Genomic DNA, 21,937 nt, shown 5'->3' on the forward strand with positions numbered 1-21,937 from the left:
TGAGGGTGTAGTTCTTTAATAATATATTTAAAAAAAAAGTCACTGGAATGTTTTAATTAATAAAAAAAGTACTACACAAAATGGTAAGTTTTCGTTGTAATCAGGAGAGACTGTGTATCTATTGTTCTGCTGTGTTTGCTGTACCTACTGAATAGCTTCAATCTATTCCGTACATTTTGTAATAATGTTCACAAACTCGAGAAACCTCCGGTAAGTTCTGTATCAAATTTTCAGAAAAAGTTTTAACTTCTTTATAAATGAATTCAAAATCCTCACAGGAATGAAACAAACCCGGTGGAAGGTAATCACCATCGTCACTTCCGGTCTCCTCCACTGCTATTTTCCATACACACAGAGAAAGTATCGATGGGCGTCTTTGGCATAGTTCATAATCTTGAAGCGATAGTTCCAGAATACATCTAGCAAGGGCACGAGATTGTCTAAAATGAAACTTATCTTTATTAGCCGATAAAAACACTCGTTTCAACACTTGGAGCAAAACTTAACGCATAAATGGTGTGAAGCAGTTTAAGTGTAAAAACGTAGTACTGGAAAGAGAAACGACTAATATACTATATATAAAAAGTGAATAAAGGTCAAACATGGTCAGATTTCGAGAATAGGATGGAGAGATCGGGGTCTTTTGATGAAAAATTAACGAAAAGTTGAAAATTGTTTTGTGCTTGTGTCATAATCATTTAGCATTTTCCATTCAATTGATAGTAGACATTAACATTTGCGTCAGTAAAAATGACGCTATTGTCTGTGTCGTCAGTAAAAATGACGCTATCGCCTGTGTCGCTAGTAAAAATGACGCTATCGTCTGTGTCGTCAGTAAAAATGACGCTATCGTCTGTGTCGTCAGTAAGCACTTGGTATTGAATATATATTTGGTAGATCCGGGGAGTGTATAGTAGTGTTATATAAAGTCCCTGGAATTAACAACAAGGTAACTACAAAACTAGTGTTGCTATTGATTTTGAGTGTTCTGGTCCCAATCGTTTTGGAATTAAGAGCCAAAAAGACCCGACACGCATTTTCACGATTTATGAAAAGTGTTCAAGTGGACTGATCTATTTGAATTTGTACTACAAGGAACCATTTTTGGGTTATGGCTTGAACAAATAAGGAATCATTAGGCTAGAAACAAGCATTTTCGTGATCTTGTGTAAATGGGAATGAATATGTTTGAAATTGTACCTAAGGAAGGTTTAGATTTATTTTGGGGGTTGTGATTCACTTTGGTACCATTCAGACTTTAAGGACCAAAACACATCCATTTGGATTCTTATCAAATCAGTAGTCTGTGTCTAATGTCAAAGTTGCTTCTAGCTTAAACAATATGTCCGTACTTGCCCTAATTGTTAAGGGCTTGACCTCTGTGTTCGTATCAAGTTGCACCCTGCCAAGCACCTTTTTTTTTTTTTTATAGATTTGACAAAATCTAAAACAATTCATAAAAGAAGCCTTGCAACCATAAAATTCAATACCAATTATTACTCTATCCATGTGATATCCTTATAACCAATAGCTCATAAACATTTCCACCAGTCGACAATTCTAATTATATGCGGGTTTTCAGATTCCTACATATGCACAATTATTTTTTTTAAATCATTTCCAGTCTGACTGAAATAAAACTTTTAAATGATTCAACTATTATTTAATACGACCGCAAAATATTGCTTATACATAATAGCATGAATCAGTCTTTGTCGTCGTGCGACGTGCGTAAAGTGCAGACACCTTGGTTTGGACAATAAACATGGGCTGATGCAGACACTTTGAAATAGAGGGGTGTCAGTCGTGGTTTCTCCAAAAAAAAGGGGGTGCTAGGAAATTTTTGTGTCAATTTTGCACATGAAAATGACAATTTGTCCAATACAAAAGGGGTGCTAACACCTTCACTTCCCCTGGATCCTCCACTGATAATATTAATATAAGTGTGTGAATCTCAATGAAATTGTGCCACAAGGCACCATACCACAAAAGGATTTTTGGGACTGACTTTGGGGAGTAAGCTTGAGCCAATTAGGAATGAGGGACAACATTTTCCTGATGTCCAAACAAAAACTTGAGTAAACGGGACGAATATCTGGTGTGAAACTCCTTTAAAGCCGTTTATCATGTACAGTTTAAGGACCTCGTTAATCGACTGCATATAAAAGTTTTGGTCATAACAGAGTAAGAGACATACAGACATTATCAGTACTAAGTATAAAACATACATAAAAAAAACTACTCCAAAACGGACCAAAAATTAGAAAAGTCCATTTTTTGGGATGTGGCCCCTTTTACCCCTTATAACTCAAAAGCCGTAAGAGACATCTTTTAAATTTGACTGAAAAACGCTGGCAGGGATTGAATAAAAAAAACCAAAACCGGACCAAAAATAAAGAAGTTGATTATTTGGGACGTGACCTAATTTTGTACCCGGTAACTCAAAAACGGTTTCAGATAAGCCTACCCTGTAAAAATCTTAAAACAGAATTTTAAAAGGAGCAGATTTACATCTGAATCATAAAAATCGGATTGCAACAATGAACTTTTCCTATCGATTCTGAAGATCATACCCATTTCCCTCCTTTTAGCCATTTTTATGGAAAGGGGGGTGTAAAACCTACCAAAAAACTATAGGACCCTTCGCCTTGTCCCTAGGAATAATGTGTTAAAATTTCAAAAAAGATTTACTTAAGTTATCGTAAATAAACTAAAACGACGCCAAACGACGACAACAGGGTGATCCCATTATACGACCGGGAAAAAAATGCGGTCGTATAAAAAAAAAACATACACATGTATAAGTATACCTTAGTTGGTCTCCTTGGAAACCGTTATAGGAATTTATACAGGAGACAGCATAATATTCTAGAAAGAATTGTGACGTCGGAACCAATAAATCAAATCTGATGGCGTCTAAGATGACCATTTCTAATTGTTTGACTTGATCCCTGGAGTAAACTCCATCACAACAGCCTAGGAGATCACTTATCTCTGGAGGAGTAATCTCTTCCTATGTACGGAAAGTATACAATGTACACATTAACACACATTACTGATGGACAATCAGCTGGTACAGCTAGTACACCAGTATGTTCAAAATCAATTAACAATTAAAAATAAACTTCATGAAAACCATGAACATTCAGAAAACACAATGATAACAAAGAATTCAAAATGGGCAACTAAGTTTTCAAGGAGCATACATGTATATATCATAATCTTGTACGTCAATGCTGCGAATATTCATCAATACAGCACTTACCAGCTTTGATGCTATGAGTATTGTGGTAATTCCTAGTAATTGGAGGTAATCACGTGATGCCTGCATGACGTCAAGCACGCGATCCACGATGTTAACAGCAATGTATAAAGTGTCTTGGCAAAGTTTCATCTGATGGTGGACTCCGGTCATCCAACTTACTAACAGACCCCGCATCCCCGCATTCACCTGTTATATAGTAAATACATTGAATTCTTGATTTGTATGTGTATGAATCCAATAATCCACGAGTTCTCACGTAATAATCTGTTTCTAAAAGATATGTAAGACGTATATGAATGAAATAAATGTCTGATATAAAAAGGTCCTGATAGGTTTGTTGCAAGGGTAAAACTAAATGCCCAAAGTAACTTTACACGTGTATTTCTTTCGTCTACCCCGGACTTGACTTTTCATGAGCAACTCGGCGGGTGTTTCTAGAAAAACCGAGGACGCTTACCCTACCGGTGCACCTGGTCCATGCTCCCAGTTTTTATTGGAGTCCGAGTTGCTCATTTGCTTTTGTTACTTTTTATGTATGATTTTAGTTACTCTATGTTCTTTGTTGTGTATGTCTGTTTTCCATGTCTGGTCTTTGTCCCTGGATTACATTCTTTTGATTACCGCTATAACCTTGGTTCCCTTGATTACTCTTTGATTACCGCTATAACCTTGGTACCCTGATTACACATTGATAACCGCTATAACGTTGGTTCCCTGATTATACTTTGATTACCGCTATAACCTTGGTTCCCTGATTACACTTTGATTACCGCTATAACCTTGGTTCCCTGATTACACTTTCTTCTTCCAAGATTTTATTTGAACGATGTTATCCATTAGATTTATTACTATTTAAGGTTTTCAGTGGAAAATAAAAAGCTTCGCGGAACGCAGCATGCTGAACCCTGTTCTGGGCTAGCGTGGATACAATATTAAGACTGACACACTTAAGCATTGGGTTCATTGTAGACACAACAACTGGTTTGGACGCAATATTGCACAAAATTTGAAACTAAATCAATGGTGAAAGAAGATCTGTTTTGAAGACTTTTGCCTTCGATCTTCGACCCCCATACCATAAAACCGTAATATGAAAAACGCAAATTAAAGTTTGTCTTTCAAGTGCAATAAATTTAACAAGAAGTTGTCCAAGAATTTGGACTCAAAAAGACTTTGGTAGGACTTACCATAAGGATCATTTATTCAGCAATTGAAAGTTTCTTTCTATCTATTATAGTTTTCAAGATATTGGGGAGAAAACTGTAAAAAAGACCACGTCATTTTTCGTCTTTCAAGAGCAATAACTCTTACAAGGAGTCGCCTGACAACTTTAATCCCTGAAGACTTTTGAAGGCCTTATAACAAGGATCAATTCAAAGAGTTGAAAGAGTTTGGCTAAACCTAACGGTTTTGGAGACATTTGGAGAACTACTGTCTGACCCCTATGTCCTATTTAAGTAACTGCGGCCATGTTTTTCGACGAATAGAAAATCCTCACCCCAGTTCTATGCAGGCTACCCAAAAAAACATTCATACCAAGTTTGGTTCCAATTGGTCAAGTAGTGTCAGAGGAGAATATTTTTGAAAGAAGTAACATTAAAAATAGCAAAAAACGTCGAAAAGGACAAAAACTCCAATAAGGCTTAACAGATTAAAATGAAAATTTGACCACAGATAGATCTCACCATGCTGAACACTTTTAGCCCCATGTCAGAATTTGGCTAAACCTAACAGTTTTTGAGATATATGCAATAAACTACTGTCTGACCCATATGTTCTATTTTAGTAACAGAGGCCATGTTTTTCGACGGATGAAAAATCACCACATCAGTTCCATGCAGGGATACCCCAAGAAATATTCATACCAAGTTTGGTTCCGATTGGTCAAGTAGTGTCAGAGGAGAAGAGTTTTGAAAAATTGTTAACGACGACGACGACGATGGACGTCAAGTGATGGCAATAGTTCACATGATATGGGACCCGTACCTGATGTCGGATACCAAATATCAAGAGGCTTCGATTAGTAGTTGCTGAGAAAAGTGTTACGAAAATAATTTCCCGTCGCCCGACCGACATTTATCATATTATAACCCTACTCCAGTAATGCTAGAGGTTGTCTGGCAAGCTATTTTCTGACTTGGTGCCATCCTAACCTCTAGCATCTGACATGTTGAAAGCCACCGCAAATGTTAATTAGCTAAACATGTGTTTTAAAATACTTTATGTCTTATATTTACATAAAAGAAGTTTAACCTACCGGACATCGAACGATAAAAAACTTAAATATTTGTTAAATACCCAGAAAACATTCGTAATGAAGACAGTTGTTAAAATGACCAGCAATTTTGATTCAGGTAACTAATTTTACGGAGTACAATACATTTTTGACAAAACGAACCTAAAGTTGGTAAAGGCAATTCGTTGGTCAATTTGATGACGTTGCGTACGTTGTCACATTCATCAAATGAGTTATCAAAGGCAATATAGATATTGAAATGTTCGAAAATGGTTGTTGTTTTAGTAGCCAACGGCCAACGTCGTTGGCCGTTGGCTTCTTTCTTGTTTACGGTTGTAAAATATAACAACGAATATCATTTTTACCAAAGTATATTCACGCTTAAAGAACTGTATAAATATTCAGAATATCATGTTTATTCTGAAAAATAATGAGTTTAATTGTCTAATGGTAGATAAATACGCACGTATGTTGTGATGTCACGTTGTCTTTTTCCCAACGTTTTCTACACGTTGCGTGCTACCCGGTCTTTATCAAGTCGTTAGCTTTGAGTGAACTAATAACTATGAATTTTTTAGTTTTGCATCTATATGCTGCAGATAGTATATTCTAAAAATAATGGTACTCGGTTGAACATGTATCTTAGCGCAGTATTTTGTCTGTGTCTAACCAAAATGTCACATCTTAAATTTGTATATTTTACTTATTCACGCGTACACCATGCGAAATTCGAACGAATTATTCAAAAAGGCAAATGGTGTTGAGTCGATTTCTTCATATAATTAAAAATGTATTCATCCTCCTCTATGGTTATATCATTTCATTTTTTTTCTGTGGCTTAACAAATGGGTTAATATATGTGTGTGTGTAAAACTGTGTCTAACAAAAATGTCACAAAGCGCATTTTTGACGTTTCCAAAGTAACGTTCTGTTTTGCGACGTAAACACTCTTTTAAAGTCAATTTTCAAAACAATAAAAAGTATTAAAATTTACGATACTCGAGTAAATCAATAGGACAGTGGATGTAATGAATAAAAAAATACGATTTTAGTGAATCTGATAAAATAATAAAGGAAATGTTGAAAAGAAAACAGGAAAAAGAATGAAAATTGTTTTTAGACTTTGACCCCTATAACTTGAAAACGGTCCGATTCACATAAAATCTGCTGTACATTTGTTTACCCGAATTAAATAAAGAAAACATTAAAAATAGAATAATAAAAATCGAAAAAAAAAACAATCTACATGGGTTTTAATAAAACACGCCACCGACCACGACGAATGCGCCGTAACATTATACGACCGCAAGTTTTTTTTCGTCGTATGATAAAAACGGGAGATTTTGTTCTAAAATTTTCTCAAAGAGGGAGCTTTGCCAAGGTTTTGTTTTCTCTAAATGTTTAGCAATGTTTTATGTTTAGTAACAGACCTTAGAATTCCTAAACGAGTACATGTAGTCGGAAATATAAACATACATCTACATTACAGATAGAAAACCAAATAGGAAAGAAATATTAAATTCACTTTATACGCTTCTACAATTTGATTTCCGGGGGGGGGTGTTACTGACTTTTTTGCTCGTAGGTTTGTTGGCTTTCTGTTTTAGTGAGAGTGCTTTATTTTTTAGCGCATCACGTTATGTTTTCATAATTCCTAACACTTTTCTCATAGGATAAAATTTCCTTAAAATCATTTTTAAATGGTTGATGCCTAACTATTTACCATATCAGGATGTAATCTGATCATTTCAATTGACCAAAACGTACGAAAAATTAATATCATATCGGATAAATAATAAAACATCATTCATGTCGTGTGTGTTATTTTATGTAACAATTATAGAACGATGTACGTGGCAAAAAACAAAACAACACAAAACAAAACGACGTCGAAATTTTGCCGATTTCGACGTTACCAAAAATGACACCAACATCGTCGAAAATAAATGAAAATTAACGGACACAATTAAAAATGACAATTTCACTAGCTAAATAATTCTTGAAAACATATATATGATTTTGAAGAAAATTTCATCACGCAACATGGATGTACATTTTGTTATACCTGTAACTGAACCCTTATAGGAAACACAAACATAATGTAAATACCTCTGGTTGATTCTCAAGACAGGCGGCGACAACGTATTTATATTCTATACTAAGTCGGTGATAATATATGTCATGCAAATAATCCGCGAAGCCTTGATGGTCCAGACAATGATGTATACATGTTGCTGTAGGGGATGCCGGACTATCTGCAAACTCGTCATCTTTCCGGTCTCCATTCCATTCAAATACACTTTCAAGGCATTGTAGACTAAGTGAATCATAAAACCCTGAGTCTGCTAGGGATGGGTCGAGTGTGTCGGTATCTGACGGGGTGTATGGGATGTTGTACTCCTGTAAAACAATAAAGCATTTATATAAATCTTATAACTAGAGATGATGCAAACTTTCCATGCACATCATTAGACTTTGACAACTCCAGCACCAAATCCAAAGAAACTGAACTAGAAAAGAATATGAGCAAAAGTTTAATTGGTAAATCCCCATCCCCCTCCCTATAAATCACATGGGAAACACCAAAAATTATTCCGATGGAAATAAACAAAATAAGGAGTGCCGCGATTTGCAGTATTACAAATTTCTAAATACCTAAAGCACTGAGGCTTCATTCATTTTTAAATCATTGTAATCATGGTATAATTACATTTTTCTACCCGAAAGATTCCATGATTGATGAATAAAATCTATCTCTAATTGCATATGGTAGAACCTCTCGGTGATTGATATTCGGCTTCCTAGTTCGATAGCTTTTGTTTTGAGTACTTCTAGTATACAATTAATTTTTTGGATTTAGATCTACCTATATATTTGATTATAATGTTGCTGATGATATGTTACTCCTTGAAACACGTGTATAGCATATCGAAATTTGCAATAAATATGATAGGTATTTTTGTATCTGTTAAAGAATATCAAAGAAACAAACAAACTTAGCGATGCACAATGACATCATGTGATAAAGAATATGTGAAAGTTCGAGTTGCGCCTTAACAAATGTGTCACATTGGTCAACCAATGATTAAGTACACGGTTTGCATTAGAAAAGTCATTCTGGTGGAAAACAAAATAGTAGGTGCACCATTGAATAATGTGATAAAAAATGTGTGAAAGTTTGGTTTAAGAGGAGTTGCACGTTAGAACTAAAGACGGACGAGCGGGCGGACAACATGATCATAACATAACTCCTGCGGGGGTACAAACAATTATACTTCATTTCCTTTTAGTCAATTTATAATAAAATTCGATCTACAGAACTGCGTTTTCAAAGAACTGTTCTCTTTAATGAAATATAAGATGCATACGAACGTGCCATGTCATATCATGCCGTAAATTTTGGTTCATTTTATCAATATAATTGACATCGCAAATTGCACAAGGAAAATGCTGTTATTGTGATTGACTAAGGGCGACTTAATTGTATCCCTAAGGCTGGTAGTCAGATCTTTTAGGGACGAAATGACACCATGTCCTCTCTAGTGTGATTCTTCGGTTGTTATACGACCGCAAACAAACAACGGTATCCTGATGCCGCAGTCGATTTCGTCCGTAGACATTTCATGTCCGGGCAAAACCTTGAGTAAAAGTAAATAGATCTTTAGGAAATTGTAACTCAATGTGCCATACCATCATGAAAAAGTATGGCTTGGGTTGTGACTTGAACCGTTCAGGCATGGCGGGCCAAAGGGAAAAGTATTTAATTTCGTGATATACGAACAACTTGACTATAAACTAATTAAACTCTTTGAAATTGTAATTCAAGCAGCAACATCAAATAAGAAACATGGAATTTCTTTTAGGGTTAAGACTTAAAACAGTTTATGAATCACTGGTCAAGACATCCGGACAATAACAAGAGTATAGGTGAATAGATCTCTTTGAAATTGCACCACGAGGTGTCATACCACAGGATGAAGCCTGTGATTGATAGTGGAGGTCGTGACTTATACCTTAAGGAATTCGGAGCTAAGCAGTGGCCGAAAACAAGCATTTTCATGTACAGACAATAATTTGACTATAAAGGGATATGTGTCTTTCAAATTGTACCACAAAAACCCATACCCCCCCCCCAAAAAAAAAAATAAAATAAAATATAAAAATATGGTATCGGGGGTTAAGATTGGAACCATTCATGAATATGGGGCTAAAATGGACTACATTTTGATTCTGGTCTCAGTCTAATCCTTTGTCACAGTGTTTAACCACAATTAAAATCCAGGGATGCATCAAGCTTGAATGGTGTGTCTGTAATTGTCCTAATTGTTCTGGGTTCGACCTCTATGGTCTTATACAGCTGCGCTCTGCAAATTATTTTATTTGGTTTAGACCAGACAATAACACAGGGTTGACCAAGGGCTGAAGGTCGTTAGATTGAGGATGCGCGTGCATGGCGAAGTTTGTCGAATCGTTATCTGTGGCTACACACTACCTGATATAACAAACGCCAGAATCGTTATCGGTGGTTACACACTACCTGATACAACAAACGCCAGAATCGTTATCTGTGGCTACACACTACCTGATATAACAAACGCCAGAATCGTTATCTATGGCTACACACTACCTGATATAACAAACATTCGCTTTTAAACCATACCTTGTCAGTGCCCTTTTAACGTCCCTTTCCCAAAAACGAATGATACATACTTTTTTTTATTTTCTTTAATCAATCCTTGGTTCGATGATTATTTTCATCACACCCATACCAGATGAATTATGGAATAAAGACACCACAGACTCTACTCTGACGAAAAAGCTCATGACGACTGTCATCTCTTCGATATAATGCGAATACTTTCAATTTCGCATCATTAATTTTTCATTCTTCCAATGTCACATTCTATCCACCACCATCAGGGGTTTTTTCATCCACAACTCATAACTTGTCGAAGTGAACTTCTTACATATAAGCTAGTACAGAACAAGTTAAGCAGCCTTATAATTAAAGCCATTTCTCCCGAAGTTCTACAGACGCCACCATGAATATATGTACCAATATGGTGTGACTGTTTCCATCGTTAAGGCAGAACTATATTCCATTGGTTGTCAGTTTCCTTTTTCGTATCATACCATATACATGTAGGACATATAATAAATCAGTGCAAAACTGATTCAGACAGATTAAAAAGGATGGGTGCCAGCCAGGGTTCCTCTGAAAAAAGGGATGCTAGGACATTATTTGCCATTTTTTGTCTATTTAACACATGAAAGTGACAAAATTTCCAATAAAAACGGGGGAACACCTCCCTGCACCCTTTCAGATCTGCCACTGCATCGGTGGATCCAAGGGGAGGTTCCAGGGGTTAAAATTCCTCATTCTTTAAAAAAAATTGTTAATTTTGTGCAATAAAAATAAGAATAATTGAAACTCATCTTATATTTAATTACTAGTAGATATATTTACATATAACGGTCCTCGTCGATTAAAATCATAGTTTTGCTCTTGAGTTCTTCTAAAAGAATTAAAATAAAGTAGATATGAAATTCATTAAACCAAAGCGTGGTCTTGTTTTCTAGGATTATGTCCACTGCTACATTTCATGGTCATAAGGCCACTTTAATTTGCTAGAAAAGTGTAAGTACTTTTTATCCATCGAACAAAAGAATGCATTGATAGTGAACTTTTCTGATAGACAAGAGTTCAGCGAATATCCGTGCTAAAAACTTGACACGTAATCACATGGTTGACTTCAAATTAGACCATGATATTGCTGTTAAACCTGGACTTTATATAAGAAAGTCCCCGTGTTAAATAACTGAACATTTACTACTATAGGTCAGTATCTAATTTTTAAATATACCTAAAAGCTAAATTTCTACCACAAAAAAGTCTGAGGGAGGTCGAATTAAAGTAGAAAACAGAGATATATAGAAACTTCTGTGTGGAAAAAGAAATGACGGTGGTCGAAAACATGTTATTTTTTGTTTACATATTTTGAATTATGTAAATAACTGAAACTTTAAAAAAAAAAAACAACCGGAGAATATATTTACACTCCCTACGACACCTTAGATAGTAATTTATAAATAACACAATTAATATTTTCATATTTAAAGGTTTTTAATTTGTTCACATGCAAATTGCATGTGTGTTTTTAACAAGAAAGGGGTTATATAACGAAAAGACGGTCTATAGGGGAATAACGAGCATAGTAAATAGGCCTAATGATATATTTATTAAAAAAAACATAGACATGTCCATTTAACTCATTGTTGTTTTGTTTTTCATTTTATTATTTCATTTCAATGATTAAAGAAAAGTTAAAGTATCTTACATACCTGGTCTACGAATATACCGACATCCTCGATATCAACGTCCGTCAATTCTGTTTTGAGACATGCGATGATAGTATCTCCAGCTTCCGTTGTCGGTCCGAGCATGGAAGTCACCGACGGAGACAAGGAGTCTGAATCTGCCATTAACAACCAATAGCCGTGTTCCTCCAGGTTGATAAATTACATTTTCTCAATTCCCTGTTTCTTCATTTTGGGTCCCAGTGTCATGTCAACATGTGCTAAGTGTTTACGTTTATGGGTGAATCCAAATAATTGGTCACCTTGATCACGTGGACGAGTTCATTAATTACCATCCCATTGCGATTGTTATTTCTCAGCATCTCGTTCTGGTTGGCTGAATTTATCAAAATGAAAAGAGATTAAGGGGACAACTTGTTTTTCCTTACTTTTTTTGGTAGTTAGTTTGATGAGTATACCAATGACTGATTCAGAGGTGACGTTCGCCCTCGAAAATTGAAACATCATGTAGGAATGTTCGCTGGGCAATTGCTTATGATATTTACGTCTCTTGGGTCCGCCCCTGATTACAAAACTTGTCTTATTCAATTCCTGTGTTTTGATATTTTATTTATTTATTATTATTATTATTATCATTATTTTTTTTTTTTTTTTTTGCATATGTTTTTCTTTTTTTGATAGCCACATATTTTTATCTTTCTAAAGACAATGATTTTGGACAACTTATGATCATTGAGACAACGTTTCAAGTGCTCAGCGAATATTTTTATAGTAGCTCATATACAGGCATTTACAGTGAACAACATTTCTGACAGGAGGGAATACAGTGATATCTTTTTTGCACAAAGGTCAAACTTTTCAGTACTGACACGGGGTCAGTTTTTCGCATGATTTATTGCTATGTTAAGATCAAATGTTCTGGCGTTTACACATATATAGTTGGTATTGTCCCATGTTTTAAGGTAATTTTTATCATTAACTTTGATTTGTTTATTTGGGATAATTTTTTTACCATTTTCGCATTATTTACTTTAATTACCATATGATACTTTGTTGGATCACAGGGGCTTGCTCCCACTATTAAATATGCAGTCTGATATATACTAGTCGGGCTGCATACTTGGTAGTTGGAGAAAGCCCCTGTGTATTGCGAGTTTTACTTCTTTTTATGGAAAACCTTTTCGACTCGTGTCGAGGAGCTGCATTATTGTTGCGAGACTTTTACCAGATACCCGGTACTCGCTTTTAATATGACGGGTGCCGCTGGTGCAGCAGGACGTGCTTACCCGTCTGGAGCACTTAATATCACTTCTGTTGCTTTTGTTGGTTTTATTTTTGTGGGGATTCATATCGTTAGTGCTTCATTTTTTTTCGTGTAACATCATGATTTCCTTATATTAAGTTTTAATATATCATTTATTTATTCAGTTCGCTACATTGTATCGTCTTTGTTTCCTGTTTTCACGCCGGTTCGGATCGTGTACTTTGATGTTGACCAAGCTCCGAACAGCGTCTGACGTTCGAAATTCACTCTAGACGCTGCAGGCAGCACTCTCTGAAAATAGAATCTTGCAAAGCCTGGAAAACGTTTTACGCGACGTCATCCAATTGTCAAACGACGTTTTATTTGAATAATGTCTGCAGCGGTTATTAACCTGGCAGCCCGGGTGATATTATAGACCACAGGTACTGTAATAAAAACGGGATATTGTCAATAATAATAAAGCATCCGTGAAAAGCACCAGGTATGGTCAATATTTTTTTTTCAAATAGTTATGTTCAGTAATAAGCACTAAATATGGTCAATAATAACAAAACATCTATGGCCAGTAATAACTTCTGCTTTTAATTAAAACAAAAACCTGCCAAGTCATTGCAATTATTACATGCCGATATCAAACGAAGCAAATTCCTCATAGTAGTACTGAAAATGATTGAATATTTGATTCGGTAATGAACTTGGATATCACGATAGGCCATACTTACACCTCTAAAATAGGGAACATGGGTGTTTATCGCTATTTTGTTTAAAATCCCTTTGATCTTGCTACACGATACTTTTCAATCCCACGCTTATAAAACTTACATATTCAAAAAACAAATACCTTATACTTCAGCAAAACATCTATAAACAGATTTAAAACTTATTTATTCAACGGCTCATGTTTTTTCTTTCCTCGTTTGTCTACCCCGGACTTGACTTTTTATGAGCAACTCGGCGGGTGTTTCTAGAAAAATCGAGGACGCTTACCCTACCGGTGCACCTGGTCCATGCTCCCAGTTTTAAGTGGAGTCCGAGTTGCCCATTTGCTTTTTGTTACTTTGTATGTATGATTTTAGTTACTTTGTTGTGTATGTCTGTTTTCCATGTCTGGTCGTTGTCCCTGGATTACATTCTTTTGATTACCGCTATAACCTTGGTTCCTTTGATTACTCTTTCAATATTTTTTTCAACTCGCGGGAGTTTCTCATGCTCATCTCGTCTTATGGCGTAACCGCTCGACGAGATAAGCACGAGAAACTCTCTCCTTGAAAAAAATATTAATCTAATAACATGCAATAAATCCCGTTTAAACTGCATTTGCCTGATCGTTTAGACTGACTCTGGATCACCGTTTAGACTGAATTTGGCTCACCGTTTAGATGCATTTGGCTTACCGTACTGCCTTTTCTTCATCATTTAGACTGCATTTGGCTCACCGTTTAGACTGGCTTTTTAACAGTCGGATTGGGATGCTGTCTTTTTGATATTATCCATATCCTCTTTCCTTATGAAGAAACTGATAATTTTAATCGGAAAGGAACAAGGAAGGTGGCTTTTGAAACAGCGTAGGAAATAAGAAAATAAAAAAAAAACAATACAGTTTCACCGAAGGGTATAACATACCCCCGAAGAGGGTGACGTAAATACAGCGACAGTTGGTTTTAAGTAGCACTCCAGATAAAAAAATCATGCAAAAAGTGATTCATAGTCGGAAAGTCTACATATTTTTATTTTTGGTATTTTATTTAAAGTGTTATAGTGAACAGAAATTAACATGTGGCCTTTCATATAACCCTTTTCCAATGAGATAAAATTATATACTGTAGAAATCAAAATCAAGGGAGATAACTCTGTAAACGACACTAAATACAATAGAAACGGTTGGATTTTCATTGTGGATTATCTCCTAAGAGCAGACAGATTGGAATGAATAATTACAAAAAAAACATGTATACATTTCATCATATAGACCTATAAAGCCACTTAATTACAAAAAACAAAAAATGTGTAGCCTTTTTTTGGGGTGTATCACATTTTACAGAATTTGCATGATTCTTACTTAGACTGTCACTTAATTACAAGGCTAAAATATTTTACAGTTAAGAACGTAAGAAATGGCAACAAACCACAATTTAACAATTTCCAACATTCGTATTTATCTATGTGCTATAAGTACTAATCTGACAATTCAAAATGTAATAACGATGTTGTATTTTGACTCATTATTGCTGTACTTACTTTGAAGCTCATAATTCTGTGTCAATAATTATATTGAAGGTGAAGGAAAGCCTCCTATGGTATGAGATTACCTGACAATGATGAATCAGAGAGCCTCAAATATTTTACAACCTCCTGTCAGACATAAGGATTTTCAGTAGAGTTGATGCCAGCAGTACTACAATAATATCGGTGGTTGATTATGTCCTGATTTTGTTGAACCCTTTGTTGTGGATAGTTAGTGAATACTAGTAGTTAAACCAGGTTTCAGAACTATGCTAACTGTTAAACAAAATTCTGGGACGACATAAGCAAAGTGGTTATTAATAAAACTATGGCATGTTTAGGATTGATATGTATTATACTCGGACTAATAGGAGTAGTACAGTCGTCGATACGACAAGGTATGTAATGGTGGGCTCCTGCAGAATCGTCGATATGACAAGGTATGTAATTGTGGGCTCCTGTAGAATCGTCGATACGACAAGGTATGTAATGGTGGGCTCCCGTCGAATCGTCGATACGGCAAGGTATGTAATGGTGGGCTCCCGTCGAATCGTCGATACGACAAGGTATGTAATGGTGGGCTCCTGTAGAATCGTCGATACGATATGGTATGTAATGGTGGGCTCCTGTAGAATCGTCGATACGATATGGTATGTAATGGTGGGCTCCTGTAGAATCGTCTATACGATATGGTATGTAATGTTGTGAACATCTTAAAGGTATATTTCATGATTTTCTTTTTTTTTAAATTCTTTTTTCGCACATTCAGTGTGTTAAAATTGTGATAATAATTAAAAAAAGTTTTAAACTAACACTTTGTTAAATGACCTCTTTTGCGTAATCGGTGTAAAATTATATAACAATTACCAAACAAATATAGATACCAAGTAGTTGCAAAGTTACAATAAATATGTGTTATCCCTTAAATAAGAAGTATTTATCAAAGGACTCAACTTAAATCAATATATATCATGTTATCAAGTTATTTTGACATATCTACCATCAAACAATTAAACGAAATTTGCGTTTTGTTACTACTCCATGGTAATTTACACACAAACTATTTTTTCTCGAAGGGTCGAAGCTCTGGGATTTTTTTTTTTTTTTATTGAGAATGTTTTTTTTTATAGCAGCCGGAGTAAGAAAAATTGTATTGGAAAGAAATTAAATATTGTTAAGTAATGGGGAGAATCATAGTCTTCCCATGCTTAAACAAGGAATAACCTCCTCCAATTTTGATGCTTAGTATACATGTTTGTTTACCATCATTATTTTTACAAAGACGCATAAGCACTGTAAACACATGGTGCTGCTTGGCATTTATGCTAAGTGCACCGCGGAAGTTTTACATTTCCTTCTCTATGATTTTCATGTGGAAACAATTATGCAACAGCAGAAACGTGCATGTCACATGCCCATCTCATTTTGAAAAAGAACAATATCAAAAAAATTGCACATGTCTGTCGAAAACAATTATCTCTATGACAGATGGAATGCCCGAACGCATGAACGCAAAGGAAACCACTAAGTAACATTCTAAAAGATGAAACATCATTAGGTTGTGGTTTTGAGTGTCTGTAGTCAACATGTTTGCTATGTGTGATATAATTTGATAATGGAATGTTTTCATTATTAGAAGCATTAGAAAAAGATACATTTCTGTCTAGTTTTATTTCATCCAAACGATAGAAATGTAATTTGCACTTATCTAGCTCTTCAATTTTAATTGCACTGGGTTTGGCTTAAATACTGAAATCCATTACGCCCGATGGATAATGCCATGTCCTTTCAATGATTTTCAGTTGGGGATAATGAGCTGTATGACGTATTTACTAGAGGAGAGGATGTATTTCTCAGCGGTGTGATACCAGAGACAACAAAACCTAGAGAGGGTGTCATGTTTCTGTTCAGTGGACAAGACTTCAAGGCAGGAACTCAGTTCGCTGTTTATATTCAGTTCGACTCACAAAAAGGTACCACCAGCATGGCGTTCTTGATACCACGACTTTTAGAACAATTAGTAACTTTATCGCTATTTTGTTCAAAATACCTTTGATCTTGCTATACGATAATTTTCGATCCCACATCAGTCGAGTGAGAATGAAAATTATCACTAGTTTCTATTTCCTCGCGTGACATACAAGCAACAGCGTAGGAATATTTGACGATCCAAATAAACGTCTCTTTGTTTACTGCGTAAGAAATAATAGATAATTTGTGGCAATATTGTCTAGTTCACAGTAAAAAATGATTAAATACATTAATTTACCCTATTAGAATGAACAAATCCCAAAATTATTCCACAAAATTAATTTTAAACGCGACCGTCATAGTTAACCGATTTTTTTTCAAATGATTGTATCACAGCTGCACAACATACGTGACGTCACGAAAAATAGTCCCGAAAGGAAATTTTGCAGCGCTTATGAAACTTACATATTTAGGTCAGGACTACTGAAAATAAAAGAAACTAATACCTTACAATTCAGCAAAACAGCGATGAACAGATTATTAAATATTTTCAACTCGCGGGAGTTTCTTATGCACATCTCGTCTCGCGGCAAAGCATGAGAAACTCCCTCTTGTTGAAATATAGTATACAAACTTTGTAACGTCTGTATACACTTTGAAACGTCTGTATAACCTATACTCGGTGTCATATAAATAACATACTGTTAAAATTTGAATAAAAATATTTTCTACGACTTAATTGACACCTACCGACGTTTAAATTGTCTTAAATGACTTGCTCATTCGTTTAGCCAAACGGCTTCTCCCTAAACATTGAATCGTTAAATTCCGGTCAGATTTTAATTCTCGGTGCCAATATTTACATTGTAAAAAGTCGGCCAAGTTTACAGTTGCTAGGAGATGTTGTTTACGTTTAAATGGTTTGTCCAAAAACCGAAGAACCCAGAATGCATTTCGGCGTTATTTCGGATATCTCGGATTTATTTGACGCGAACAACGTACAATACCGAGAAGTTGATCAAGCAGACGATCGTCATCGAAATTCGACGGGAACTTACGAACTTCGTTTGTAAACAAATCGTCCCGTAGAAACCAACATGGCGGATATTAGTATGGGATTTTCCCGTAAGGATTTGTTACGGATGATTTAAGCTAATAAGCGACTCGTTGGTACTAACACGTCATGCATATATGCGAACTATCTTCATATTAAATTAAAGAGAGACAACTCTAGCGGTAAGTCCCGACGGTTTAAACAGTAGAGCTTCAATTCGAAAATGTGTTGTATGTGACGTCGAGTATAGTAACGTCTGTTTACACTTTGTATACGCCCATCTGTTTTCGACGAAACTTATAGAAAGAACTTTTCGATCGAAGTTTTAATAGACATTTTTCTTTTGCATATAAAATACTAATTTTTGGCGATTATATAGTCCGTTTGTTTAATTCATGATATTATGTTTCGTCCCGTTTCGAAGTTCGCTAATTGAAAATTGTGGGTACTTTTTAATTGAAGACAGGTACTTGTAATCAGTTTAGATTTGTAAATTTACCCAATGCACCCATCCTCCCATCCTCCCAAGTCAGGGTTTTGAGTCAACCCTCGCTCCCTCAAACCCCTGACATCACCCATTCATATTTAGCGGGTATCGTCCGGTGCCATCTAGTGAGCTACTTAAATTTAACCCGGATCCAAAATCCAATCAAATTACTCGTAATAGAAACTCTTCGATATAATTTACGAAGCGGCTACACACAATGTCATTTGTTCTGTAAAGACTCTAAGCAGAATCTACAGTTATCATTTTTGCTCATATTGCATCATTTGTGACACCATACAACTTTCAGTTACTATATCGGATAGTCCATTACCTCGAATTATTGTTTACCTTGCCACAGACATTTTAAGTTAAATCGATTTTCATTGGTGCTTCTCGCCCGATGAAGCAACCAATCGGAATTGGCTGGACGAAACACGCTAAATATGAATTAGTGATGTCAGGGGTATGAGGGAGCGAGGGTGGACTCAAAACCCTGACTTGGGAGGATGCCATCCTCCCAAATGTGAGAAATATGAATTATGTTATTGATTTTTAGGCCCGCATTTAGAATATTAATGATATTCAATTTAGTGATAGTAATTACTTTGTAATTTGTAATTATTGATTATTATTATATTTAATTCACTTGTTTCTAATTTCTGGAAAATAATAAATATTTACATTTCATAAAATTATTTATGTGCCATATTTAATCGTCAGACTGCTTTTACGTCGTTTCAGTTATAGTCAGACTACTCATATGTCATATTAGTAATCGTCAGACTGATTGCATATCGTTAAAGTAATCGTCAGACTAACCATATGTCGTTTAAGTATTCGTCAGTTTATATCCCGTTTCAGTAATCGCCAGACTGCTTATATGTCGTATCAGTAATTGTCAGACTGCTTATATGTCGTTTCAGTAATCGTCAGACTGTCTTCGCGAACACAAGGTGAGGAGACATTAACATTCCACAGTAAAAGCATAGTGTCAACAGATGCCATCAAATTTGTTCTTCATTTCCACGAACTTTTAAGGCATCGTAATAGCGCTGATCTGTATATAGATTGTCTTTACCAAGGACGAAAACGTACCAAGTTTCCCTTCAAGTCCATGCTTTACGGAAAACAACAAATAGTAAGTTAAAATAGTTATAATGTGTTTAAAATGAACTTCTACTCACGACTTCGTTTGCAATCAACAATTATTTATATGTTTATATTACTTGTTGTAATCAAGTTTATAATTTCAATCTGCAGAAGACTTCCATTTTATATGTAGGATGGTTGCACGCTGCATCTTTAGAATTTGGCAATTATGAAACCTATGAAATTTTCTGTAGTGTGTTATTTCTTTTTTTTTTCTTCAGAGACGTCACAATGGTTTTAAATTCTACTGGAACGCTGAGATACTTATGATTCTTAAGATTCAGAAATGTAGCATTCCCGAATCGATGTTGACTCTACCAAAACAGAAACCGAATGTTCTGTTGCCTGGCACCATTTCAGAAAAACCGTTCTTGTCGCTTCCTAGGTCTGACAGACCGGTGCAGGCTCGTTCTCAGCAAGCGGAACCAGAATCCATCAACTCCAACAGAGCCAACTATAGAGGGGTTAGAATCAATATTGTCGATCGTAAACAGCCGGACACAATCCACAACGACAGGGAGCAGGAGTTTGTATCATATGAACAGTGTATATATCATTTTAGTTTCTTTACAGTAAATATTGTATTTAACCTAAGATAGCTGTACTTTGTCTTAATCAGAGAAAATTACACAGTGAGTGCAACTAAAAAATATCTTTTCAACAAATGTGATAGTAGTATATTTAGCCATTCGAATTTATGTTAACAATTCGCGAACTACATGACTGCGATGCTCTGCTTCATGACTATCGAATAATTCGAAACATTACCAGTAAAATAAATATATATATATATAGAAATACCATGAAGAAAGTAGCTGTAATAAAGATATTTTGTTATTCTGACAGTTCAGTCGATGAGTGTGATGTTAGTTGAGACGATACAAGACCTGACTACAGCTGTCAAGACGCTACAGGCTGAAATCAGCAAACAGGTATGTCTTCTCCATTGGTCGAGACATTGTATGAGGATACAGCCAATTTGTACCTGTCACCGAAGATCATAATCCTTATTTATATAATACAGCCTTAAAAAAGAGACAAAATCAGGTATGTCTCCTTTTGAAGACTCTAGATTTAAGTTTTAGCCAATAAACTACACTAGAACCTAATTGGAATTTTCATGACTGCTTAGAAATTTTGTAATATAGTCCTTCCACAATAAGTGAAGGGATAACAAGACTTACAACATTGTCAATGCACGTCCAAAGTCTGCTAGTACTTATTAGTAATCATTCTTTTTTTGTGTGCAATTCTCCCAATGGAATTATTGGTACACTCTATATCCGCTTATGTATATCCATGATATATGTCAGTTGTCGTTGCTGTGGTTTTAGGTACTAGTATTGATTATTTTCTGAAATAGTCTTCCAATAGTGCTGTAGAAAGTCTTGTCAAACTTTTTTTATTTCAGACCACAGAAACCCGGTTAATGAGAATGAGTATGAATGAATGTGACATGTGTTCTGCTGGAGCTAAGTTTGTCTTGTCTGAAATGGGTATGTGTCAAATTAATTTCACCAAATGTTAACGCCTTTATTTATACACAGTTGGCTTTTTTCAACTATTTAAACTATTAATTATCACGATTTTAAAGTGTAGAACACGATGTCCTGATATTGTTCCGATGTCTCTGTAGCCAGGTCTCGTGGTGATGGTGTGGTAGATTCAGTGCTTATTTTCACGATTGGAAGTGCACGAACCATAAATTGTGCTGTATTAAATTGTTTTATACATATCTAACAGTTATATATTACAGCCCCGAAGGATCAACTGGTTCTCAACAAACTGACATGTGCTGATAATCCATGCCATCCTGGAGTCAGCTGTAAGAGTACTAGAAAGGGGTTTAAATGTGGAAAGTGTCCACCAGGTTTTAAAGGCAATGGTAAAAAATGTTTCCTCAAACCATCTTGTAAGCTGGACCCATGCTTTAAAGGTCAGTATCAGTAAATCAGAACTAATTACATGTA

At 35.4% G+C, this 21,937-nt stretch overlaps 2 protein-coding genes across 6 annotated transcripts in view; one reads left to right on the plus strand and one right to left on the minus strand.

Moving 5' to 3' along the window:
* Positions 1–38: 38 nt before the first annotated feature.
* Positions 39–12,164, minus strand: LOC148623152 (cyclin-O-like). Its single transcript, XM_088573717.1, has 5 exons — positions 11,844–12,164; positions 7,611–7,901; positions 3,266–3,451; positions 2,811–3,013; positions 39–440 (listed from the first exon to the last, which is right to left on the minus strand). The coding sequence occupies exons 1-5, from the start codon at positions 11,982–11,984 to the stop codon at positions 158–160; spliced, it is 1,104 nt and encodes a 367-aa protein (XP_088429843.1). The 5' UTR covers positions 11,985–12,164; the 3' UTR covers positions 39–157.
* A 3,276-nt stretch (positions 12,165–15,440) lies between these two features.
* Positions 15,441–21,937, plus strand: part of LOC148623153 (uncharacterized) — a 46,254-nt gene continuing 39,757 nt past the window's right edge. For 3 of the 5 annotated variants that reach the window (XR_015920793.1, XM_088573730.1, XM_088573733.1), the window contains exons 1-7: positions 15,441–15,704; positions 17,109–17,279; positions 19,742–19,956; positions 20,189–20,513; positions 20,814–20,899; positions 21,379–21,463; positions 21,724–21,903. Coding sequence is in view for 4 of the 5 variants with exons in the window: in XM_088573730.1 (XP_088429856.1) it covers positions 15,635–15,704; positions 17,109–17,279; positions 19,742–19,956; positions 20,189–20,513; positions 20,814–20,899; positions 21,379–21,463; positions 21,724–21,903 (1,132 nt within the window). In the remaining variant the exon portion in view is untranslated. Of the gene's footprint in view, positions 15,705–15,725; positions 15,747–15,835; positions 15,873–17,108; positions 17,280–19,741; positions 19,957–20,188; positions 20,514–20,813; positions 20,900–21,378; positions 21,464–21,723; positions 21,904–21,937 lie in introns of those variants that run through there. The other 2 variants (XM_088573732.1, XM_088573731.1) reach the window with 2 other exon arrangements.

This window comes from Perna viridis, chromosome 3, assembly GCF_037379345.1.
Source record: "Perna viridis isolate PV_CMFRI_1.1 ecotype Kerala chromosome 3, ASM3737934v1, whole genome shotgun sequence".
NCBI lineage: Eukaryota > Metazoa > Mollusca > Bivalvia > Mytilida > Mytilidae > Perna > Perna viridis.

Bases quoted from the DNA above. Each gene is read 5' to 3' on its own strand.
- LOC148623152 (XM_088573717.1), bottom strand. From the start codon at position 11,984: ATGGCAGATTCAGACTCCTTGTCTCCGTCGGTGACTTCCATGCTCGGA. The intron at 7,902-11,843 runs GTATGTAAGATA...ATTGTTTTACAG, and splicing joins TCGGTATATTCGTAGACCAG to GAGTACAACATCCCATACAC. The intron at 3,014-3,265 runs GTAAGTGCTGTA...TTCCGTACATAG, and splicing joins TACTCATAGCATCAAAGCTG to GAAGAGATTACTCCTCCAGA.